This window comes from Bombus fervidus, chromosome 7 (genome assembly GCF_041682495.2).
Source record: "Bombus fervidus isolate BK054 chromosome 7, iyBomFerv1, whole genome shotgun sequence".
Classification (NCBI taxonomy): domain Eukaryota; kingdom Metazoa; phylum Arthropoda; class Insecta; order Hymenoptera; family Apidae; genus Bombus; species Bombus fervidus.
The window spans coordinates 5,785,367-5,808,544 of record NC_091523.1 but is presented as its reverse complement, the minus strand read 5'-3'; the positions used below and the strand labels follow the sequence as shown (position 1 = coordinate 5,808,544).

Sequence of the window (23,178 nt, the reverse complement as noted above, 5' to 3'; positions counted from 1 at the left end):
TCGCATTTATAGCACTTTTTATATGAAATATATAATCTTTTTTATGCTCGCGTTGCACATACCACGAATAGATTTTCAGATAAACGAAATGTTTAAATTTAGTAAAATAAATAAATTACGTATTTGCAATTCATTTGATAGTTTGTTCATATTGTTATGAATTTTAAATATATATTCAAAAGTAGTGTTTCAAATTTTGTAATAATGGGGATTAAAATAAAAATTGCTTCATATTTATTAAAGCGTCTTTATTCGAAGAAGGTTACTTATATTTCAAATTTATACATTTTCCAAATAAAAAATCAATTTATAATCTATTAGTTCTCGTTACATACAGAAAAAGTAAAGTCGTTACTTATATACAAGGTAGTCTATGGTTTAAGACTGTAGGATGGAACCACGCCGCGTACATATACGACCGTGTCTCCCACCACAAAAGATCTGACAAATCATCGGATTTGTGCCTACGTATTACGTATACGACCGTGATCGTGAGAGTTTCTACTCCATGATTGGAGGGCGTTTTACTCGTAGAATTGTCAATGTTCTGTCAGTGGATAATTTTTCATATATTTTCGATTGCTTGAAATAGTTCAGGTATTTTAAAAGGAAATATTCTGTTAGTAACATTTCTTAGTAATCGTACCAATTGTCGTAAATGTTAATGATTAGAATTTCATAAACCTTGTAAAACGAAAGCATATAGAAAATAAGGATGTTACAAGATTTTTAATTATGGATCGTTATTATATGGTAGTTTATATATTTTTTTTATAAAAATATAAAAAATACTTTGATTTTTTATTGAGGGTGACAAAATTCTAAATATCTCATATTGTAGTTAGTATTAGTAGAATGCTACTATATATACATATATCTTGACATTGATCCAAGCTAAGGTCTGCTATATTGGATCCTTATTTAATTTTCACACAATATTATTGCATTCACAGTACATCGCTATTTGTTTTCAGAGTGTCGATTTAATTATCAACAATATTATTGTGGAAAGCTCTTCCAAAAATCTAAAATGACAGATTCAAAATATTTCACCACTACTAAAAAGGGGGAGATATTTGAACTTAAATCAGAGTTGAACAATGACAAAAAGGAAAAAAAGAAAGAAGCTGTGAAAAAGGTGAGTTAATTTATTGTTAAAATGTCCTAATTATTCATAATTTTCATATATTCAGAATTTTGTATGAAATGGAAATAAGTTATAAGCAATAACAAAACATGTGACAATTTGATATTCTTTCAATTAAACATTTATATTTCATAAATAGTTGAGTAGTTTTATGCAGCATTGGTATGCTTTTAAAAGGCAATATATTTTTATAAAAGGTAAGTTATAAAAATCATTATTAATATCAAAATATTGTGCTTTAGACATTTATAAGTTATAAACATACAATTTTTTTTGGTAAATCTGTTTCATGCTGCACAAAGAAAAGGATGAAGTAAAAGCATACAATAATTTCTCAAATTTGAGAAATTTCAATAATACTATAGTATATGCATTATATTAGACATTACATTTTAGGCATCTTCTTTCTACAAAAACACAAATCTACAATGAATTATTGTTTGAAATATTCATTTTTATTAAACTAAGCATAAATTATAGTGGTATCTTTACTTAATTAATAGCAATATTATTTTAACAATTGATCATAATCAGTATAGTTATTTTCAACTTTATTATGAATATTTTTTTATTATATAATATCAATTATGTTTAGGTAATTGCATCCATGACAGTGGGTAAAGATGTATCAGCACTTTTCCCTGACGTGGTCAACTGTATGCAGACAGATAACTTAGAACTCAAAAAGCTGGTGTATTTGTACCTGATGAATTATGCCAAAAGTCAACCAGATATGGCCATTATGGCTGTCAACACATTTGTTAAGGTAATGTAGCTTAAAAACTTAATAAATACTTACTATGTTTTATTAATGCACTTTTATCCTCTATATATTTTAATGACACTTGGATGATGTTGAGAGTCTCTGTCTGCAAAGAGGCAAGCTGGAAAAACTTTGTGTAGTAGCTCTTTTAAGTTCTAAAAATTTTTCAAGTAAATTTGACATTAATTTTGCAGCCTGCCTCACATCATGTACAGACCGTGCTTTGCAAATTACATCAGTTTGCACAGAGCTGTCTGCGTTATGGGACGGAATGTATTATTTCTTTTTCTTAATGAATTGCTTATTTTTCAAAGGGCACGAGACTGGAATTTGGCTGAATGAAATATGGCACTCATCTTAAATATCTTAAATTACATAAGAATATATTAATAATCTTTTTATTGGTTTGTGAGTTGTTACCACCAAATTCCAGTATTTTTCTTCAGTTAAGCATTGAAAATAGGAATGGAATTATAACAGTTGTAATATTTAGCAAAACTATTAAAAAATTCACTGAAGGAGCTCACAATATATGTGTTAGTTTTTTTTAATATTAATGCACTAATATATTTTATGCTGATTTTCAAAATTGAGCATGGAACTTTTTCTACAAGCCATAAAAATGTTATTTATATTTAAACAGCTTATAGAAAAGTTGTATAATAACACAGCTATATATAATTATATTTAGGACTTAATTGGCCTTACAAGAAGATTAAATGTAAAATAATCTCAGTGGTAGAATCAAAAATTTATTTTTTAGATATAATGTTTACCATATAAACAGCATGAATAAACCAGTTCCTTAAATGTCCATTTTATATGTATGACTGCATTATAAATTGCTGCTTGTACGCAGTGCATATATTTACACTATCTGCACGCAAAGTGTTTTGTTCTTTATACAAAATTTTAATCTTCATTGATAAATGTAATCAGTGTTAAAATTAATATTTCATAATGCAATTACTATGAACACTTTGATGTATACATTTTTAAATGTTTGAATAAATATCATGTAACATATTCTTATGTGCATGACACTGAACTCTCTTAATGTGAAATTTATAATTTAATCTTAATTTATAAATCGCTATAAAAAGTAAAGAACTAGAAACAGAAAAATTTTAAGATGAATATCTCGTGCTCTTTAAAAAATGATCAGTTCTGCATCACATTACATTAAATGGTTGATAAGTATAATATTTAACAATTAATCAAAATGGTGACGGTGACCAATTTGACCTTTTTCGTTCTGACACGCAAAAGGAGCTAGCGACATCTCCGATGACAAAGGTACCATACCACTTTCTACTTCGTTAAAATTCATGGGTTGAAATAGATAGCCACTGCTGTGACTAGACTTGAATCCCTGGCTTGCCCGATTTTTGCGCAGGATTGCGAGGACCCAAATCCGCTGATCCGAGCATTAGCAGTTCGCACAATGGGTTGTATACGTGTGGACAAGATTACTGAGTACCTCTGTGAACCACTGCGAAAATGCCTGAAGGATGAGGATCCATATGTTCGTAAAACTGCAGCTGTTTGTGTGGCCAAGCTTTACGATATTAACGCAGCATTAGTTGAAGATCAAGGATTTCTGGATCAATTAAAAGATCTTCTGTCTGATAGTAATCCCATGGTAAATAACTTAAATTTATTTCTCACTTAGTATCAACATAAAAATCATTATTTATTATTCCATTCAATTTTTATATTAGGTTGTTGCAAATGCAGTAGCTGCTTTATCTGAAATTAATGAAGCAAGTCCTAGTGGACAACCTTTAGTTGAAATGAATGCACAGACTATTAATAAATTATTAACAGCACTCAATGAATGTACAGAATGGGGTCAAGTTTTTATTTTAGACTCCCTTGCAAATTACTCACCAAAAGATGATCGTGAAGCACAAAGCATTTGTGAACGTATTACTCCTCGTTTAGCTCATGCTAATGCAGCAGTTGTTCTATCTGCTGTTAAGGTGTATATCTAGTGAAAAATTAATATTTATAGTTAACATTAGAAATGATTATTTCATTCTTTAAAAATAGGTTCTTTTCTTATATAGGTACTAATGAAATTAATAGAAATGTTACAATCAGAATCTGATTTTGTTGGCACATTAACAAAAAAATTAGCTCCACCCCTGGTAACTTTACTTAGCTCTGAACCCGAGGTGCAATATGTAGCATTGCGAAATATAAACCTTATTGTACAAAAACGTCCAGATATTTTAAAACATGAAATGAAAGTTTTCTTTGTTAAATATAACGATCCTATTTATGTTAAACTTGAAAAGTTAGACATTATGATTCGTTTAGCTTCCCAAGCTAATATAGCTCAGGTTTTATCTGAACTGAAAGAATATGCTACAGAAGTTGATGTAGATTTCGTACGAAAAGCTGTGAGAGCTATTGGTCGTTGTGCCATTAAAGTTGAACCATCCGCTGAACGATGTGTTTCAACTCTTTTAGATCTCATACAAACAAAGGTATTTCAAAATATACTTAAAACAATAATTATTAGTTTGGATGTTCTTATACATATTTTTGTTGTATTAGGTCAATTATGTTGTTCAAGAAGCAATTGTTGTTATAAAAGACATTTTCCGGAAATATCCAAACAAGTACGAAAGTATTATTTCAACTCTTTGTGAAAATTTGGATACACTTGATGAACCTGAGGCACGTGCATCTATGATATGGATTATTGGAGAATATGCAGAACGTATTGATAATGCAGATGAATTACTTGAAAGTTTCTTAGAAGGATTCCATGATGAAAATACACAAGTTCAATTGCAACTACTCACAGCAATTGTTAAATTGTTCCTTAAAAGACCTACGGATACTCAAGAACTAGTTCAACAAGTTCTTAGTTTAGCGACTCAAGATTCTGATAATCCTGATTTACGAGATCGAGGATTTATTTATTGGCGATTACTTAGTACAGATCCAGCAGCTGCCAAAGAAGTTGTACTTGCTGAGAAACCTCTTATTTCAGAAGAAACTGACTTGTTAGAACCAACACTACTAGATGAATTAATATGCCATATTTCAAGTTTAGCTTCTGTATATCATAAACCACCTACTGCTTTCGTTGAAGGTAGAGCAGCAGGTACTAGGAGATCATTGCCTGCTAGAAGTAATTCAAGTGAAGATTCAACTCAACATAGTGCACAACCTCATGCTCAAGTTATTCCTGCTCAAGATTCTTTAATAGGCGATCTTCTTAGTATGGATATTGGTACACAAAACTTTTATTGCTTACTAGTATTTCCATTGACCTTATAAATCGTGTTACATTAAATTGTGTTGTAGGTGGTTCAACTATGGTCACTCCAACACCAGCTCCTCAATCAGGATTGGGTTTAGACTTATTAGGAAGTGGGATAGATGGAATTTTGGGTGGGACTGATGCTGGAAGTAGTGCACCTATTGTGTCTCAAACTACTACTGGGCTTCTTGGTGACATATTTGGTTTTAATCAAGGTCCTACTTCTTATACCGCACCTAAAGTTAATTGGTTACCTGCAGAAAAAGGCAAAGGATTTGACATATGGGGAACATTCTCAAGGAAGTAAGTACATAAGATATAAATATTTATTTATTTATTATATATATATTTATTTATTTTATAACGAGAGTAAGACTTTAATTGACTAATATGTTATAATAAAAATTTATTTTTATTTATTCTTCAATAGAAATGGACAAATTAGTATGGATATGACACTTACAAATAAAGCAATGCAACCTATGGGTTGTTTTGCAATACAATTAAACAAAAACAGTTTTGGTTTAATACCAGCTGCATCATTGCAAGTACCAAGTCCTTTAAATCCTGGTGCTAGTATAGATACTAGTGTAATATTATCTACTGCTGGTGCAGTGCAACGAATGGATCCCTTGAATAATCTTCAAGTCGCAATAAAAAATAATATTGATGTATTTTATTTTGCTTGTATTGTTCCTATGAATGTATATTTTGCAGAAGATGGACAATTAGATAAAAGAGTATTTCTTAGTACATGGAAAGATATACCAGCACAGAATGAGGTATTAGTTTTCTTATCTATATTGTCATTAAATTCTCCAGCACTTTTTAAATAAGTGGAAACATTTAAATATTTCAGGTACAATACACATTAAAAGGAGTAATGCTGACGGCAGATCAAGTTGTACAAAAAATGCAACAGAATAATGTATTTACAATTGCTAAAAGAAATGTTGAAGGACAAGATATGTTATATCAATCTCTTAAATTAACAAATACTGTTTGGGTATTAAATGAATTGAAAATTCAACCAGGAAATCCTGATGTTACTGTAAGTTAAAACACATTTAAATTTCTATAGTTTTACAGATCTAAATTTTAAATAATTTTATAGATCTAAATTTTTGTAGTTTTTATCTTTTAAAATGTTTAATAATCAACTTATTTCAATTACAGTTATCTTTGAAATCTCGTTCGGTAGAAGTGGCACCAGGCATATTTCAAGCGTATAATGCAATCCTGCATTCTTAAATAGTGAATTAAAAACCATTTGACATTAAGTTATATCATATTTCACGCCTTAATCCAATAATTTGTTTATATAAATCATTTTTATGTATTATTGCATATAACTTATCCAGCTGGAAGTTATTAAAAATATTTGTTCGTATTTTATCACAAATAACAAATTTAATATACTGTTAAACTTATCATAAATGGATGTAACTCAAAATAAAAAAGAATTGTGTTAATTACCTATATTGCATTTTTTATATAAAGAAGGGGACAGGCGAAATGTATTTTATATATAACTAAGCTCACTTTTTTTTAAACCATATGCTTCAGCTTCAAAATGATTGAAGAATAAGACTGTTTTACAGTTCTTATTACAAAACTGGGATATAATAAATAAAATTAATTTTGTTCATTTTTACAATAATTCTGTTTATTGAATATAAAGAGAAATGTCTGTGTATATCATTATGTTGCCTTAATCGTGGTTACATTAACATTGGACCTTTCTCCTAAATGAGCAACCTTCTGTCAATCGTGCTTTGCCACCTGTAGATGTGCATAATATTGTACGACATCCATCACATTCTACCGATCTCTGTGCATGTGAAAAAATGGTTTTGATGGCATAACATCCAGGGCATTTCACATCCATAAAATAGCTATTTGGTTTTTGTACAAGTCTTTTTAACTTGTGCTTCCTTTTCTCTTCAGCTGGACTTGGATGAAGAAAATCTTTAGCAAGAGGCATTCTGCAAAAGAATTGTTATTATAAAATATAAATTTTAGATTACTTTTTAGATTCATATTATCAAATAAAATATTCTATGGTACTTTCACGATATGGTGTAATACAATAAATAATTATATTTTGGTTTGAAATTTATATGTCCTCAATTTTTAAATAAAAACTAGATTTAACTTAAAAATATAAATATCATGTACTTTATGAAATTTTACTTGTTGGTATTTAGATGTTATATGACATTATATACACATTCTAGTACTGTTTAGCAACGTTTATCTGACATATAATTTCAGTTTAATTTTAACAATCTTCAACTTAATCTATAGACAGCAAATAAAAAATTTAAGCAATTAATATTAAATTATACTATATTCGTTACTCCATGTATATTTAAATAATTACAATAAATATTATCAGTATGCGAATTGATGCTACATAAGTGTACATACTAATATAATAAAATAAAGTAAAAGTAAATGATTCCTTTTGTTACACCCATATAGAATATAACTTAATATTTAGTCTGACACCCTTACTTACGTAATTACTTCCGTATTTCGCTTTAAATTCAATAATCACACTCTTCACCACGTGTTTCTGCAACAACGTTATGAACTGAAAAGAACACGGACCGACTGATTCTACACAAGCAAATTCCCTATTAATGATTTGCTGTTGCCAACTAATTAAATTTATATTACTCAGTCGTAAAAGAAACTAAAAGGTAAAATAGTCTGTCCAACGAGATAAGGCAGTAAACATAAATAAGATTTGATTGTAATTATTGGCTGCCGATTAGTGACATTCGAGTGTTACGTAAAATAAAAATGACGAAATTTTCTGGGGCTTTTGCTAGATTAAAGTTAGATATAAGTTTAGTTCTAAAATAGAGTAAAATTAAAAATACTTATTAATATTGTTTGCAACACTTTTTTGTGATATTTTGTTCATTTAAATAACCCTTTCAATATATTAAAGTTTGAAAAAAATCAGAGATACTGACCAAATTGCTAACTTTACCAAATATTTAATGCATCTCTAGTCTATTTTTTGAACGCTGCAGTCAAGAACAAATATTAAAACGAAAGCATATCTAACATATATATGATTTCAGTCTCTAAACTTCATAGGCCATCTTGTGCATTGTTCAATTTAACTGTGTAAAAGTATTGCTTATCATTTCGTTTTGAAATGTTAAAACTTAGTTGATTGATATCATCGAATATCCACGTCTTTAACGCGAACGATTATCATAAAGCGACTGCTGTCAAACACTGTTACGCACGTAGTTGAAAGATAACATACATATTTTCTGTAACAAAGAACTTTTCAATATCTTCTATTAACCTTGGCCTGGTCATCATAACAGTAAGTATCGTCTTCAAAGAAAGTTAAAAATAGTTCGATTTAACGAAAAGTTTAACTACACATATAAAATAGTCTTTTAAATTGAAATATTGTTCGCTCTGCGTAGTATATAAAATTTCGTAACATAGTGTTTAATTTTTGTCTATTACGAAATTAAAAAGTTTTCGATTTCTCAAATTATTTAGACATTTCATTTGATGAATAGGCAGTTAAGATAAAGTGCAATTTTGTAATTGAAGAATACTGTTATACCGTATGGAAATTTCATGGACTATAAATCGTTGGTAACCTATCACTTTCAGATAATGATTGAATAGAAATGAGAACATTATGTGAGGTAGTGAAATTGCATCAAATCATATAATTTATATGGACTAAGATACATCAAGTAACAAAATTCTGTGAGTGATTTTGATCTATTCAATGTTAACATGTTGGATCAAATAAGAATGTAAAGAACAATATACAATGCATCTACTTTATGTTGATACATTATATCAAGAACTGTGTTGATTCTGTGGTTAGTATAATTTTTATCAAATTTATGTTTTTAAAATAAAATTTGAGAATTCATTATGTTTTTCATATATATACATAAATTATAATATAATATAAGTATAAAAGTATATTAAATTTATTATTAAAACTTTTAATATTAAAGAATGTACGTAAAACTTTAATCCACAATATTTATCATTTCAGTACACATTGTTTTGGCACTTTAAATTACAATAATGAGTAGTGAGAATTTACAAGAACATCTATATCAAAATACTGAAGATATGGAGCTACCACCATCTTTGTCTACTTTCCAAAATTTTAGTCATTCATGCGTAAATGTATGGATGGAAAAAATGAATAAAGGAATACTGTCATGTATTCATTTTAATGAGCACTGGAGAGTCTGGGTTCCACGGATATATAGTCCACAACGAAATACCAATTGTCTAGATTGGGTTTTTGATGAAGAAGCAGCAAAAAAAGTACTTTTTAATACTTTAAAAGAATTTATTTGTAATGGAGATCCAAATATTGTACTAAAAGAACTAAGCCAAATGGATAATGTGATATGCGGTAAAGTGTTCAAAATGGGTGAGGCTACATATAGTTGTAGAGAGTGTGGTGTGGATTCAACATGTGTCTTGTGCGCAGATTGTTTTAAGCAATCAGCTCATCGTAATCATAAGTATAGAATGGGTACTTCTAGTGGTGGGGGATTTTGCGATTGTGGGGATATAGAAGCTTGGAAAAAAGAACCATTTTGTAACACACATCTAGCTGGAATACAAGCTAAAGAATCTCGTGGAAATAAATTACCTGGAGATATAGCAGAAAGAGCAGTAATAACTTTTGAGGCAATATTAAGATATTGCCATACAATGTTATCTTTGGAACATACAATTGGATTACCTCCTGATTTGTGTTCTAATAATACAGTGGATGATGATTATTGTATAGGAGATTATTGTACAGTTCTTTTCAATGATGAGACTCATACATTTGATCAAGTAATTAGTACTCTTATACGTGTTATGCATTGCTCACAAAGAGACGCATTAGAATTTGTAACAAGTGTTGATAGAGATGGCAGAGCAGTTGTAAAATGTGCAGAATTCCATGAGTGTAAAGAATTACAGAATGACATTGAAAAATTCACATCACGACATAGCAATCGAGCATTAAAAGTACTTGTAGTTCATGCTCATGTAATTGCTCACCAAATATTTGCTATGCTACTTTTACATTGGTTACAACAATTTATAAATCCCTGTGAAAGTTTTAGAGTGCTTTTCAGTAATGTTGCGCTCAATACAAAATTACCAGTTATTTCCATTGTAGAAGGTATACTTATGAAAGATTCACAATTATGGAAATCCGCAAGAACAGCATGGCACAGATTACTAATGTCTGGAATGCTTATGGAATATGAAAGCAAAAGATCTCTAGCAATTGTTTTTACGTATAATTACGGTTCTATTATGAAAGATTACATAAGAGATGATCATGATCATTCATTTTCTATTGTCTCGTTTTCTGTACAATTGTTCACAGTTCCAACATTAGCACACCATCTTATTGCACATCATGATGTACTGTTTATCTTATTAAATACATTTATTTCGGAAAGTTCACGAAGATGTAATGCAGCAGGAAAGTTGGAATTTGAAAGAGATACTCCTAATACTTCATTTAAAAGAGCTCTATATATGCTCCAAGATTTACGATATTTACTAAGCTCCAAACCAGATGTTTGGACTGATGAATTAAGAAAAAGCTTTTTACAAGGACTTTCACTTTTGCTCACATTACTTAGCAGTATGCAATGCATGGATTCTGTAGTGAGACAAGTTGGTCAGCATATGGAATATGAACCTGAATGGGAATCTGCATTTAATTTACATATTAGACTATCTCCAGTTATTAGTCTTGCATTACAATGGTGTGGTTCAGATCAAATTGTTCTAATAAAAGCTTTTCGGTTAGTTTTAAGAAAGCTATATGAACAACCAGGACATGAAATTGGTCCACCTCAAGTGAGAGAATTAGCAGATCATAGTGCAACATGTCTCCAATATGATGTATCATCTGAACCAGTATCTATACATCTCCCACTTTCCAGATTTTTAGCAGGTCTTTTTCCATATCTTGAAATGTATGACTTACATTTTCAGTGTGCAGAGTTTATCAATCATACAAAGCCAACATTAGAACAGATCATAGAACCGGTATTAGCAACTCAAGTAATGATTGCACAAGTACATAGTGGTATGTGGAAGAGGAATGGATATTCATTGTTGAATCAGTTATATTTTTATCACAATGTTAAATGCCGTTCAGAAATGTTAGATAGAGATATTATCTTGCTTCAAGCCGGAGCATCTTTAATAGAAAGTAATGAATTTTTGATCCATGTTTTAAATAAATTTAATCTTTTACAATGGGCAAGTTCAGACTTTGATGTGAATGCTGTCAAATATCTTGAAGATGAAAGTATCAGGCAAACTTTAGTTGAAGAATTTCTAGGGTTACTTATAACAATAATAGGAGAAAGATATGTACTTGGAGTTGGACAAGTTACTGCTGATGATATTCTGAAAAAAGAAATCATTCAACAATTATGTATTAAACCTCTTTCTCATTCAGAGCTTAGTAAAACATTATCAGATGATACATATTTAGAAACTGAAATGGAAAAGGTAATACAAGATATTGCAGATTTTAAAAAACCTTCACAAGTATCAGCAGGGAAAGGTGTATATGAACTAAAACCTCACTTATATTCGGAATATAATGTATTCTTTTATCATTATACAAAAGAGGAAGTAAGTAATTCTGAAGAAACACAACGAAAACGAAGAAAAGCTTTAGGAGAATTACAATGTTGTCCACCTCCTAAACTTCCTAAATTAACAGAAGTATTTAGTTTAGTAACTAATTTATTACAATGTGATGTTATGTTACATATTATGCAAATTATATTAGAAAGAGCACTTAATTGTAAACCTCGCAGATTTTCAGAATCACAAGTACATAAAATTTTACATCTTATTGGGTATGCTCTTCAAGAACAAGAATCTGGTTATTATCCTTTTTTTGCTTTTACAACAAGGGCTGCAAAGTGGAAAATCTATAAATTGTTAGAAGGTTTATCTAGTACTCCACGTATAGAAGCTCATAAAGATTTATTAACATGGATTTTAACAAAATACAGAGAAGTTGCTGGTAATACTCCAATGGATGTTAGTACAACACCTACTGCATCACGTACAGAAAATGTTGAAACTGATAAAGAATGGAGAACAAAAATGGCAGCAGAAAAACGAGCAAGAATAATGGCACAAATGGCTGCTATGCAGAAACATTTTATGAAAAAAAATGCTGAATTATTTGAAGAAGCAGCTTTAGATGTGAATAAATCTAATGACCAAGACTCTAGTATGAATTCAAAAAAATGCCCTCAAAAAATACCTGTTGCTGTTGGTATTGGACAAACATCCAGAATATCCGGTGAAGAAACTTATAAAACTTGTATTTTGTGTCAGGAAGATCAAATTGTAACAGCAGCTGGTCAAGCAATGGTGTTAGCTGCATTTATTCAAAAATCTACAGTTCTCTGTCAACAAAGGGCTAATACTAATGAATCTGATCCATTATATCTTTCCGCAAAGCTTGGTGCATCACCACACATTGGTACTTGTGGTCATGTAATGCATGTTAATTGTTGGCAAGAATATTTTAACAATGTTCTTGCAAAAGAGAATAGAAGACCATTCCGTTTGCGACAACCGGCAAGTTTTGATGTGGAGAAACATGAATATCTTTGCCCACTTTGCGAATGTCTCAGTAACACTATTTTACCTCTTTTACCAGCTTTAAGAACATTACAACCAACTCCTCAAAATCAACCTGAACTTGATTTTCGTACATGGTTGGAGGCTTTAAGTATTACAATGCAAGTTAGATGTGGATTAAGTGAAAATTTACATAAACCAAAATGTATTCAAGACGAACATGATCCGACATGTCGGTATTGCATAATGCCAGTTCCATGTCATATACAAGCTATTCGTAATCAACTTGGAAATGTAGAAAATATGTTTGAGTTAAATTATAATCAAACTGGTCCATCCATTTCAGAAAATTTAATATCTACAATTCAACTTTTTGCACAAGCAATATACACAAAAGAATTTGGCACCGAACCAGATGAAGATGATGAAAGGGTACCATTATTAGCATGGAAATCAACAGCATACAGTATTCATGCTATAGAATTTCTTCTCCGTGACATGAACAAACCTTTATTAGGTGCTTTGTCATCTAGACAAAGAGACAGTCTAGAAGGACTTACAAGGATTTCCGCTGTATTAGGATCTAAATGTCAATTACGTACTAGTACAAAAGTGACATGGACAGATAGGGATATTATCCAAAATAATGCAATTTCTCTTTTAACTCTATTGTTAAAAACTTCACCTGAAGGCCCAAGTATTTTCGATTGGGATCCATTTGGAGTGCTTATTCCTTTAATTAATTCATTTCCTAGTCTTTTTTGTACAAGCTTTAAGGCTGTACCATCAATCATTACTGGCGGAATATTTGAATTTTATGCCTTGCAGCTTATATTTATATCCCTAATAGTAAAAATATTATTAACATTAGATTTTAATGAAGAGATGGATGTAGATAACCCAGAGACAACTGAAAATACATTCTCCGAATCTATCTTAATATTGGCTCAAGTTTTAAACATTAATGTTGGCACTCAAGTAGTTGCTAATATATGGAGACGAGTCACAAATGCTTCTTTGCCTTTTCTTAGATGTTGTGCTCTCTATTTTCATTACATATGTGATGTTCCAGCACCAGAAGAACTAACTAAAATAGATGGAGCTACATATGAAAATATCTGTGCATATTTGGGATTACCGACAACGTGTGATGAATTAGTAAAGCCAAATTTAGATATAATTATAAAATTAATAAATATTTGGAAAAGTCATCCTACTGTTCAAATGCATCTATCTGGTGCTAGTACAGTCACAATAATAAAAGAACCTTTAAAAGTTAACAGATTAGTAGAGCTTCCAGAAGATTATAGTGAGTTGATAAACATGATATCATCGTTTACGTGCCCAAATAGCGTCCGTGAAGATTCTAAAACACCGACGCTGTGCCTAGTATGTGGCGAAATGTTATGTTCTCAAAGTTATTGTTGTCAATTTGAATTGAACGATGCACTGGTCGGTGCGTGCACATATCACGCAAGTAAATGTGGAGCTGGAGTAGGACTATTCTTACGAATACGAGAGTGTGAAATTCTTTTCCTAAGAATCTCGAATCGAGGATCGTTTGCTTGTCCGCCTTACTTGGACGAATATGGAGAAACAGATCAAGGTTTACGAAGAGGAAATCCACTTCGACTGTGTCATGATAAATACAGGCAACTGAATCAGATGTGGTTAGGGCATGGGCTATATGAATCCATATCAAGGGCTATTGAATCTTCAAGTAGTCCTATGTCAACCCGGTGGCAGCATCTATAACCATTCTAGGATTTTTATGCTCTAGCCTGGACATTTAGTTATGGATACTAAATCTATATTTAGCAGAAACGATCATAGCATACTATGATTGTTAATTATCTGTTTGATCATCGAAAGAAACTGGTGAAATTATTTATTTTGATGATACAGTGTGGATAGCTTTGTATATTTAAAATGATTGGATGTTATTCTCGTTGCAACGTCCTTTTAGATTATTTCAGAGTTTACGGAATTTTCTATTATTGTGTAAATTAAATATAAATTTCTTTATAATTATTGACAAATGTTTGAATATCGTTGCTTGTAGAAATTAGTTTGTAATAGTATTTGAATAATTGTCACATTGTTTACAAAATTCTAGGATCATATGAACAATCGAAGTTGTATAAATGGAAAATTTTCTGTATTAGCTATTTTAAAATACTACTAATGATAAACATCACTTTTTGTGTCATTTCATATAAATTTCATAAAATATTTCGAAATCATCTTTTGTTATAAATTATTAAATGCTTAAAAGAATCGAGTATATACAAATTTGAAAGTTATTGCAGTAATTAAATATTTATTTCAGTTTTAGAATTTCTTAATCAGTAATGCAACACACACACACACATAGATAAATGTTGAAAAATCATAAAATACAAAAATTATTTCCGTAAATTCAAATAAATACTGTGACATAATATTTGTTTTCTCATTGCTAGTCTTTTAGATAATTTGATGACACCTACATCTTGCATAAGATTAACTTTTTTATATTAATTAAATTAGTTTCTTTTGCATCTAATATTGCAATGAGTTAACTTGTATATTGTACAGTTACTTAATATAAATTTATTTATGTATAGGTTTATAATATATTTACATACGATATATATAAATATTACTTATATTCTGGATAAGTTCAGAAAGTTTAGAATCCTTAATTAATAGTGCTGCCAGAAACTGCAATTATAATTATTTTCAATTTTACTTATATGCAATAAGTTTTAACAAATAGCATTAGTATTTGTAATGACATTTAAGATGTTTTAATAACGATTTTATTACTAATAACAGAGTCGTTATCATTTATCATTTTCTTTTTTGGAGTGCAATATGTACTTCTTGTTTTATCTAATTAAAAGTATGCAGTAAACGTTAATAATAGGAACAAGATATTTTACATCTGCGAATATTAAAAAATTTTGTTTTAACGAATTATTTATATATTTATAATATTTTATGTTACATTACAAACATTTTCAATTTAATTAGTGAGAAGAAATGTTCAGTTTTGTCAATTATGTATAATATCCGATAATACATATACGTATTGACATTGACTAAGTATAGTATAGATCTATCACTCAATATACCTTTGTGTCATGCTTCCAGAGTTGCAGAGTTCCTTTACCATTTTATTATCGTTCCCAATGTTATTGATTCAGTGTAGAATATTATTAAAGCGTTTGTAGTGGTTGGAATTAAAACAAAATTTTATTATGAAATCATTAATTAACTATTTGCTATGTGAGATATAATATGATTAAGTATTTACTATAATCGATAATGTCGCATGTGACTCGAAAATGGTACAGCGGTCAATCAGGTCAGGTGACCTGTGACTCGTGAACTAGTGAACCATCTTCATGACAGTCTTGATTCCCAAAATGTAGGACACGAGACACGACATGACACGAAAAAGGATTGCATCTGTATGTCAGGTGTATTCTATATTGATCCTGTACTTCCTCCGTAACTTTATCATTGATTTCAGTCATTTTTAGTCGAAGACTTCATAAATATTGAGCATGTATGAGGACATCTGTCTTTCAAGTTAATTGCAATTGACTGATTCAAATGTGCACTGTACCTTGATTATGGGATTAATATAAATAAATGATAAGTAGGCTTCGGTTTCAATCTAGAAATAGCTTTATACGTAGCTTTTTTCATCATGTTTCTTACTTTAAAAATATGTAGTCGAAATTAATCAGCTTTGTAAGTCACTATATAGGAAAGGCATGGTTTTTACCACAGAGGACTGTGGTTTCTACGAAGATACAAGCATTCAACCAGTTTCATCTTTTTTCTAATGCGTTAGACATTTCATTTTTCTGAATGATGATATTAATATCCAATACCATTGAAACAGCTGGATAACACAATGAACTAAATTTTCTGTATCAAAGCAATGAAATAAGAGGTAATTATATTTACAAAATCAGTATCTTCATCTGTTAGTTTTAATATTCAATACAGTAGTGGAAACATAGAAATAAAATTCCATAAACATTGGAATAAATAGAGATTACAGAGGCAGCCCAGTGATTAACCTCCCAAGATAATGTGCATGATAAGAAAGTTTTATAAAATTCATAAAATGTATGACAACAATAATTTTTTGTTTCTCTTTAAAGAAGAAGAGAAAAAAGAAAAATCTTGTTAAAGAAAAGTATAAAAGTATAGCGTTTCTAGAAAATTCGTTAATATATTTCGATATTAATACACGTGAGAAAACGCGCAGTCGCAGAAGAAAGTAGAGGGTACTATACTCGGCCGACAAGGGAATGGGTCGCAGTGTTGCGTAGTAGGAAGGAAGATTATCTTATTGGTAGCAGGATTTGTTTTTTAATCTTATGAGAGGAATCAGTACGATGATGAGTGACACCAGTTCACGTATTTACGTGCGCTGTATGAGCACATTAATGGAAAATGTCAGGACTAAGTGTACGAGCGGTGATAATGAATTGTGATCCTAGTAGTTATCCTCGTTTGACAAAAGAATCCTTGTCGAGTGTCCGTCTCTTTCCTGGTCGTTTACGTTGGTACTGGGTAATACCGGTCTATCGATACGGTCAACCGTGGAATGGCAGCAGCCTTAAAAAAGAATCATTCACGCAGAAGGTTGGCCGCCCTAACATTTCTTTCGAATATTTCTCTCGATGGCAGCCACCGCGATACCAAATTAGCTGTTCTATCGCGGAATAGTGTTGCTCATGCACGTACCCTGAGTGATAGTCAGGCTCATCAGGTTGAGGTTCGTCAGGCTGATTTGACTGTTTCTACTGAAGAAGTTGTCGATGACTCTACAGAAGAGCATTTAATATCCTCATCTGCAAAGCAAACAAGCTCTCCGCAATTAGTGCCAAAAAGTGGTGAACACAATTCATTTAGTTCAAATTCTGACGGGATACTGACTCCTGCAAAGGCAGCAGTGGCTGTATTCCTAGAACAAGAAAGAAATTATCCACAGCTCTCTACTGGATTTCATAGTTCATTCAGAGAACGGTAAACAATTGTTTGAATTTCTTTCAATGTAACCTATACTCTGTTCCACCTTACCAAAGATATTAACTTTAGGCTTGATTTTTTGTAATTTCGCGGTTTATATATGTGAGGTGTGTGTATTTACAGAAACTAAATCATCGATTGTTTATATTATAAAGATTTCCTTCAGCTGTTTTGATGTTCTTTATGAGATAAAAAGTAAGATAAATACTACTTAGAGTTGTTCGTAAACATTACACAAAGCTTCTTACATATAAATAATTAAATTGTTGATTTTATTATATACCCTTATTGAATTAAATAAATCGTTTTATATAACTAGAATAATATCAATTGATATAATTATTCATTCCTAATAAAATTAATTATAATTATTATAATTTTCATTATTTATGATCATTATCTATATGTATGCAATTAGAGAATAAATTTTAAATAATAAATTGGAATTCTATTAAAAGTTATGTAATATACAATGCTTTTATCAAAATCATGTTCTTTTTTATTACATAGCTATTTCTTACAATTATTACAGTTAATATTCTATATTCAATGTGTTATATATTTTGTAATATACTTAATAACATGTCTTTCATTTTTATCATTTTTGTTTTGTACATTAGTAGTAATCTATAACAGTATTGATTTTATTCATTTTATAAAACAAATAGGAAATATATTCATTAAAGATAAGAAAAAGATAAGAAGAATGTAAAAGGTACAACATAAGAATATATAGAGAGAGCAGCACATTTAACCAGTATTTGTCTTATTTTTCAGAATAATATTAAATAAGTTATATATTGAAGTGATATAACTCCAATAGTATAAAGCCAAAGTATCACATGTTCAATGTTATAGTTCATTTAAAATTATTATAACTTTTTCTACATATAAAATTAACATTTATGCACATCAGATGATAGATTTAGAACTAATAAAATCTATATTCCATGTAATATTCATTCAGTAATAACATTTTGTGCAATATTCATATACTATTAGGAATAGAAAATATAAGGTATTTATTTCTGTTTCTTAGTACTGGTACAACTGGCAGTGAATATTCTTTACCTGAAAGGCGAGTTGGTTCTTTACAATATAAAAAGCGTATAACTCATCAAACATCAACTCTTTCCGAAGATATAAAGCATCAATATAATAGTTCCAATGAAAGTATTGGTTCTTTACGTTCAAAACCACAATCCTCAAAATCAAAATCAAAGACATCAAATAATATACAATCTGGTTCTGCAAATAGTGGCATAATACCAGAAGTTACAAGAGAATTGCGTTTAATGCAACGACCTGTAAATGGTTATAAATTTGGAGATGATAGATTGGTTTTGGTTTCTAATAAACGTGTACCATTTCTAGTATTTTCTGCTCTTCCATATAATAAAGGACAAAGATCTAGTTGGTAAGATAAATATAATAAAAATTGAATAATGCTATATTTAAAATACATAATATTTCTTGTATTATAGTATAACTATAGATCTTTTTTTCTTGTAGGTCTGAACTGCGTAAAGATACAGGACGAAGAAAAAATATATCTTCACAGAGACCATTATCAGCAATTAATGATAATATTGACCCTTTTGGTTTATTGGGAATAGAACGTGCTAAAGACGGCCAGGTATTTAATTAAATAATACAGGATGACTCTTTTACTAGTTAATTCAAAAGCATTGTTATTGTAGTGATAATATTATATTGTTTTATATGATCTGTTATAAGAAGCTGATATTGGAGAATGTTATTCACAGTCTGATTTGCAACACTGCCTTTGCTAACTAACGAGATCATCTTCTATATGCAATGAACTTATAACTTTAAATTCCTTAAATTTTGAATATTTTTAGGAAATATCTTATGGGCAGTTGCTTGTCCCATCTAGACAGTTTCAAAAGGACAAAAAGTTACATTTTAGTGATAATGAGGCAATAGAACTTATACCTAACAAACATCCTGTAGTTTCAAGGTATTTATTTTGTGTAATTACTTAATATATTTCCACTTTTGTTTAGTATTTTATCCCCATTTCGTAAGTATAAATATTTTGTAACATTATATTACATAATTTTGAAAAAATTTTCCATATAATATAGTATTTTTATATATTTCTTGTTTTACATATTTTCATTCATCTTCCATATTTCACTTATATATTCTCACAGAATATGCATTGCACAATTTTTTTTTGTCTTGTAATGAAACTTTTCAACCATATTTTGCAGGACAAAAACTATTACATGGAATGTGGATCACTCTAAATGGTAAAACATATAAGCATATTGTTCCAAAAAAAGATTTATATTACAATTTTGTACAGTAGAAAATATGAATTATAATTTATATTGTTAATTAATTTGGTATAGATTTCAATTCTTATTAGTATATAACTATGTATATTTTCTTCAACACTAAATACATAGCACATGTATTATACTACAGGATTTGTATGATTAGTTTCAAATAAAAAAATATGTTTATTATACATATAGAAAAAAAATCTTTATTTGAGTGATAATTGAATTTATATTGCTACTGTTAATGAAAAGTAATTAGTTTTGTGTGAATATTATATCTTTACTAAAAATAGAAACTTTCATTTTAGAATTGGTGAATAGATAAAATATTTGCGTATCATCATTAATATACATATCATGTGCATTTTCATTTATATGTATACATATAATCATTTTTAACGCATATATCTTAATTAATTTTTATTAGTTATTCTTAGATTAATTATGCCGTATTATGTATAAAATATTTGAAGGTTATAATAAATTACACGTGTTTGTTACTTTTCCATGCTGTACTTTGTACATTAAAACCTTTTCCAGGTGTCTATCATATGATACAGCTACATATCGTACTCAGCATTTAACGCCCGAATCTCCACCACTATCTTTTAATACTGATTCTAAAGGTATAGTGTATAAATCATTTGAAGTAGTAAACAAAATAATATATGATTATGAAATATTTCTCTTTGTAATTATAGCTTATGATTGGGATGAGCAATCATTACAATACAATCCTAATTTGTTGGATGATCCAGAACTCATAGCTGGAAAGCATAGAACACTGCTTACATTTACATCATACATGGTATATACATATTTTATAAACTTGTGATATAATGTACAATAATATATTTTTTAGTAACTAATTATCTTTCATTTTTTATATAGGCATCAGTTATTGATTATGTAAGACCATCTGACTTAAAAAAAGAATTGAATGACAAATTTAAAGAAAAATTTCCGCATATACAACTTACCTTGAGTAAATTAAGAAGGTCAGTATTAAAAAATATGACGTTATCTATAAATATGTAGTACTTTTTATGCGATATTTATTTATATATTACAATGATATATACCTATAGTTTAAAACGAGAAATGAGGAAAATAGCAAAAATGGAATATGGTATTGATCTCCTAACAGTAGCAATGGCTTATGTATACTTTGAAAAACTTATTCTTCGAAATGTTGTTACGAAACAAACGCGGAAATTATGTGCTGGTGCATGTTTGCTTCTTGCAGCAAAATTGAATGATGTTAAGGGTGATGTCCTCAAATCATTAATAGAGGTATTTATTTCATATGTAAACATTTGATATCAATATATTATATTATTATGTGAATCAATATTATATGGGGAATACTTTTGGATTAAAGTTTTATGCGATTTACAGAGAATTGAAAGTGTATTTCGTCTAAACCGCAAGGATTTAATTACATCAGAATTTGCTGTTTTGGTGGCCTTAGAATTTGGTTTACATCTTCCAACATGGGAGATATTTCCACATTATCAGAGATTAATATACGAATCTTGACCTTCTTTCACAACGTTTTTCTTACGTAGGCCCAGAACATTTTCTTCATAAAGTTAAAATTTCCGAAACAATTATGAAAAGTACAATACATAGAGTTTTTTTATATAATAACGTACAAAATTATAAGTAAAAGAGAATAAGAATTTAAAAGTGAATAGATACACTATGGTTACTAACTAATTTATTATTCTGTAATATCGTAAAAAAATAATATGTTGGTAACAGTTATAAACAGCTTGATAGGCGTGAATAATTACAGAAGGGATATTACAAAATATTTCATTTTTTCTTAATATGACTATTTACAATAAGTGGGCTTTAATAATATGAAGCTCTTATATGATAAAGTTGTTTAATACTTCGTAAATTTATAAATATGCGTATTTGTAATTAGAGTAATTGTACGGAATGGCGGAAATTACTGCATTGTGTGTTATTATGCGTAACAAGCTGTAAGAATTGCAAATAACAGTGTATACTTTCGAAACATTGTAAACACTTAAATATGTTCAAATCTTTTAAGTACTTATTTAATTTTTGATTTGTTTCTAATGATCAAAAAATTACGTTATGTATAGTACTTAGTGTAGTTAATAATTCCTTTCTGAGACACAATAACTTATACACAAAGATGATGTTAATTATACAAAGTGGTAGGTAATCTGACAAACTTATAAAGAGGAAACAACAAATGCTAAGTTTAGAGTCAATAGAGTACTTTTAAATCCTAGAGACATCAGTTATAGTGATTTAATCATATAAATGTAAATGCTTCTTCCAATTTTTATAATGTATAAATGAAATTATGTTTCTGAAGTTTTTAAAGTTCTAAGGTTTACTATAGATATTAAAAAAAGATTTTCGTGCTTTAAAAAAGTTGCATACAAATTTTATTGTTTCACGAAAAGTTTATCTTAAAACATATGTATTTAAACATTTAAAGATTTTATTTAAATATTACAAAATTTTATTGTTGTTTTAAATTGCTTTTAGTTTTGTAAGTCTTTTAACATATGATAAATATCTAATTATAGAGTCGTTATTTACTGGAAAAAGGTAATTATTAAACATCCAATTCTAAAAATTAATATTATTGGAGTAGAAAAATTATAGATGAAACTACCAATGAAGTACTTTGTTTTAAATGTAATGAAAATATTTACGAAGTTAAGTTATACTTTTTCTTATTATTCATTATTTTAATTGCTTTTGCAGCAAACTTGTGATGTTTTAAAATGATAAATTCCAAACAGTGTCTTATTTTTTGTATGTTTCTTGGCTATTAATAGGATGAATAGAAGAGAAATTGGCAAATATATTATATATTATTAATTAATATATTGTATATTATATATATATTATTAGATATTTGACGTAAGTGGAATCTTCTCTGAATGAAAACTCAATCGTTTTTCTTCTTGTTTTTCCCCTTTTTTTTAATCTAGTCAAACCAATTCACAATTCAGTT

At 29.2% G+C, this 23,178-nt stretch overlaps 4 protein-coding genes across 11 annotated transcripts; 3 read left to right on the top strand and 1 right to left on the bottom strand.

Annotated features, from left to right (window-relative positions):
- The first annotated feature begins 448 nt into the window (after positions 1 to 448).
- On the top strand, positions 449 to 6,668 carry Ap-1-2beta (adaptor protein complex 1/2, beta subunit). Of its 3 annotated transcripts, none has more exons than XM_072006890.1 (12): positions 449 to 597; positions 975 to 1,138; positions 1,743 to 1,913; positions 3,180 to 3,206; positions 3,307 to 3,552; positions 3,632 to 3,892; positions 3,980 to 4,402; positions 4,473 to 5,157; positions 5,232 to 5,490; positions 5,618 to 5,969; positions 6,047 to 6,238; positions 6,364 to 6,668. In XM_072006890.1, exons 2-12 carry the CDS (start codon positions 1,031 to 1,033, stop codon positions 6,436 to 6,438), a joined length of 2,799 nt encoding a protein of 932 aa, XP_071862991.1. In that variant the 5' UTR covers positions 449 to 597; positions 975 to 1,030; the 3' UTR covers positions 6,439 to 6,668. The 3 variants fall into 3 exon arrangements, with proteins under 3 accessions (XP_071862991.1, XP_071862993.1, XP_071862992.1); XM_072006891.1 differs by having other exon boundaries at positions 474 to 619; XM_072006892.1 differs by lacking the exon at positions 3,180 to 3,206.
- A 158-nt stretch (positions 6,669 to 6,826) lies between these two features.
- On the bottom strand, positions 6,827 to 7,864 carry Rps27 (ribosomal protein S27). Its single transcript, XM_072006921.1, has 2 exons — positions 7,709 to 7,864; positions 6,827 to 7,172 (listed from the first exon to the last, which is right to left on the bottom strand). Exon 2 carries the CDS (start codon positions 7,169 to 7,171, stop codon positions 6,914 to 6,916), a length of 258 nt encoding a protein of 85 aa, XP_071863022.1. The 5' UTR covers position 7,172; positions 7,709 to 7,864; the 3' UTR covers positions 6,827 to 6,913.
- Positions 7,865 to 8,273: 409 nt separating this feature from the next.
- Ubr1 (Ubr1 ubiquitin ligase) lies at positions 8,274 to 17,461 on the top strand. Of its 4 annotated transcripts, none has more exons than XM_072006874.1 (3): positions 8,274 to 8,536; positions 8,839 to 9,056; positions 9,239 to 17,461. In XM_072006874.1, exon 3 carries the CDS (start codon positions 9,271 to 9,273, stop codon positions 14,581 to 14,583), a length of 5,313 nt encoding a protein of 1,770 aa, XP_071862975.1. In that variant the 5' UTR covers positions 8,274 to 8,536; positions 8,839 to 9,056; positions 9,239 to 9,270; the 3' UTR covers positions 14,584 to 17,461. The 4 variants fall into 4 exon arrangements, 2 of the variants coding, with proteins under 2 accessions (XP_071862975.1, XP_071862974.1); XR_011800252.1 differs by lacking the exon at positions 8,274 to 8,536 and having other exon boundaries at positions 8,806 to 9,056; positions 9,239 to 16,283; positions 16,356 to 17,461; XR_011800251.1 differs by lacking the exon at positions 8,274 to 8,536 and having other exon boundaries at positions 8,806 to 9,056; positions 9,239 to 16,774; positions 17,047 to 17,461.
- LOC139989026 (CDK5 and ABL1 enzyme substrate 2) lies at positions 17,438 to 22,290 on the top strand. 3 transcript variants are annotated; one of them, XM_072006908.1, is made up of 10 exons: positions 17,438 to 17,859; positions 18,902 to 19,279; positions 19,375 to 19,498; positions 19,725 to 19,843; positions 20,100 to 20,138; positions 20,712 to 20,797; positions 20,873 to 20,979; positions 21,063 to 21,169; positions 21,260 to 21,464; positions 21,570 to 22,290. In XM_072006908.1, the coding sequence occupies exons 1-10, from the start codon at positions 17,438 to 17,440 to the stop codon at positions 21,708 to 21,710; spliced, it is 1,728 nt and encodes a 575-aa protein (XP_071863009.1). In that variant the 3' UTR covers positions 21,711 to 22,290. The 3 variants fall into 3 exon arrangements, with proteins under 3 accessions (XP_071863009.1, XP_071863011.1, XP_071863010.1); XM_072006910.1 differs by having other exon boundaries at positions 21,553 to 22,290; XM_072006909.1 differs by lacking the exon at positions 20,100 to 20,138.
- The last annotated feature ends 888 nt before the right edge of the window (positions 22,291 to 23,178 follow it).

Excerpts from the sequence above, each read along its gene's own strand:
- Ap-1-2beta (XM_072006890.1), top strand. The coding sequence starts at position 1,031 with ATGACAGATTCAAAATATTTCACCACTACTAAAAAGGGGGAGATATTT. Across the intron at positions 5,158-5,231 it reads TCTTCTTAGTATGGATATTG|GTGGTTCAACTATGGTCACT; the intron begins GTACACAAAACT and ends ATTGTGTTGTAG. Across the intron at positions 6,239-6,363 it reads CAGGAAATCCTGATGTTACT|TTATCTTTGAAATCTCGTTC; the intron begins GTAAGTTAAAAC and ends TTTCAATTACAG.
- Rps27 (XM_072006921.1), bottom strand. The coding sequence starts at position 7,171 with ATGCCTCTTGCTAAAGATTTTCTTCATCCAAGTCCAGCTGAAGAGAAA.
- Ubr1 (XM_072006874.1), top strand. The coding sequence starts at position 9,271 with ATGAGTAGTGAGAATTTACAAGAACATCTATATCAAAATACTGAAGAT.
- LOC139989026 (XM_072006908.1), top strand. The coding sequence starts at position 17,438 with ATGGCAGCAGCCTTAAAAAAGAATCATTCACGCAGAAGGTTGGCCGCC. Across the intron at positions 17,860-18,901 it reads CATAGTTCATTCAGAGAACG|TACTGGTACAACTGGCAGTG; the intron begins GTAAACAATTGT and ends TCTGTTTCTTAG. Across the intron at positions 20,798-20,872 it reads TTTTAATACTGATTCTAAAG|CTTATGATTGGGATGAGCAA; the intron begins GTATAGTGTATA and ends TTGTAATTATAG.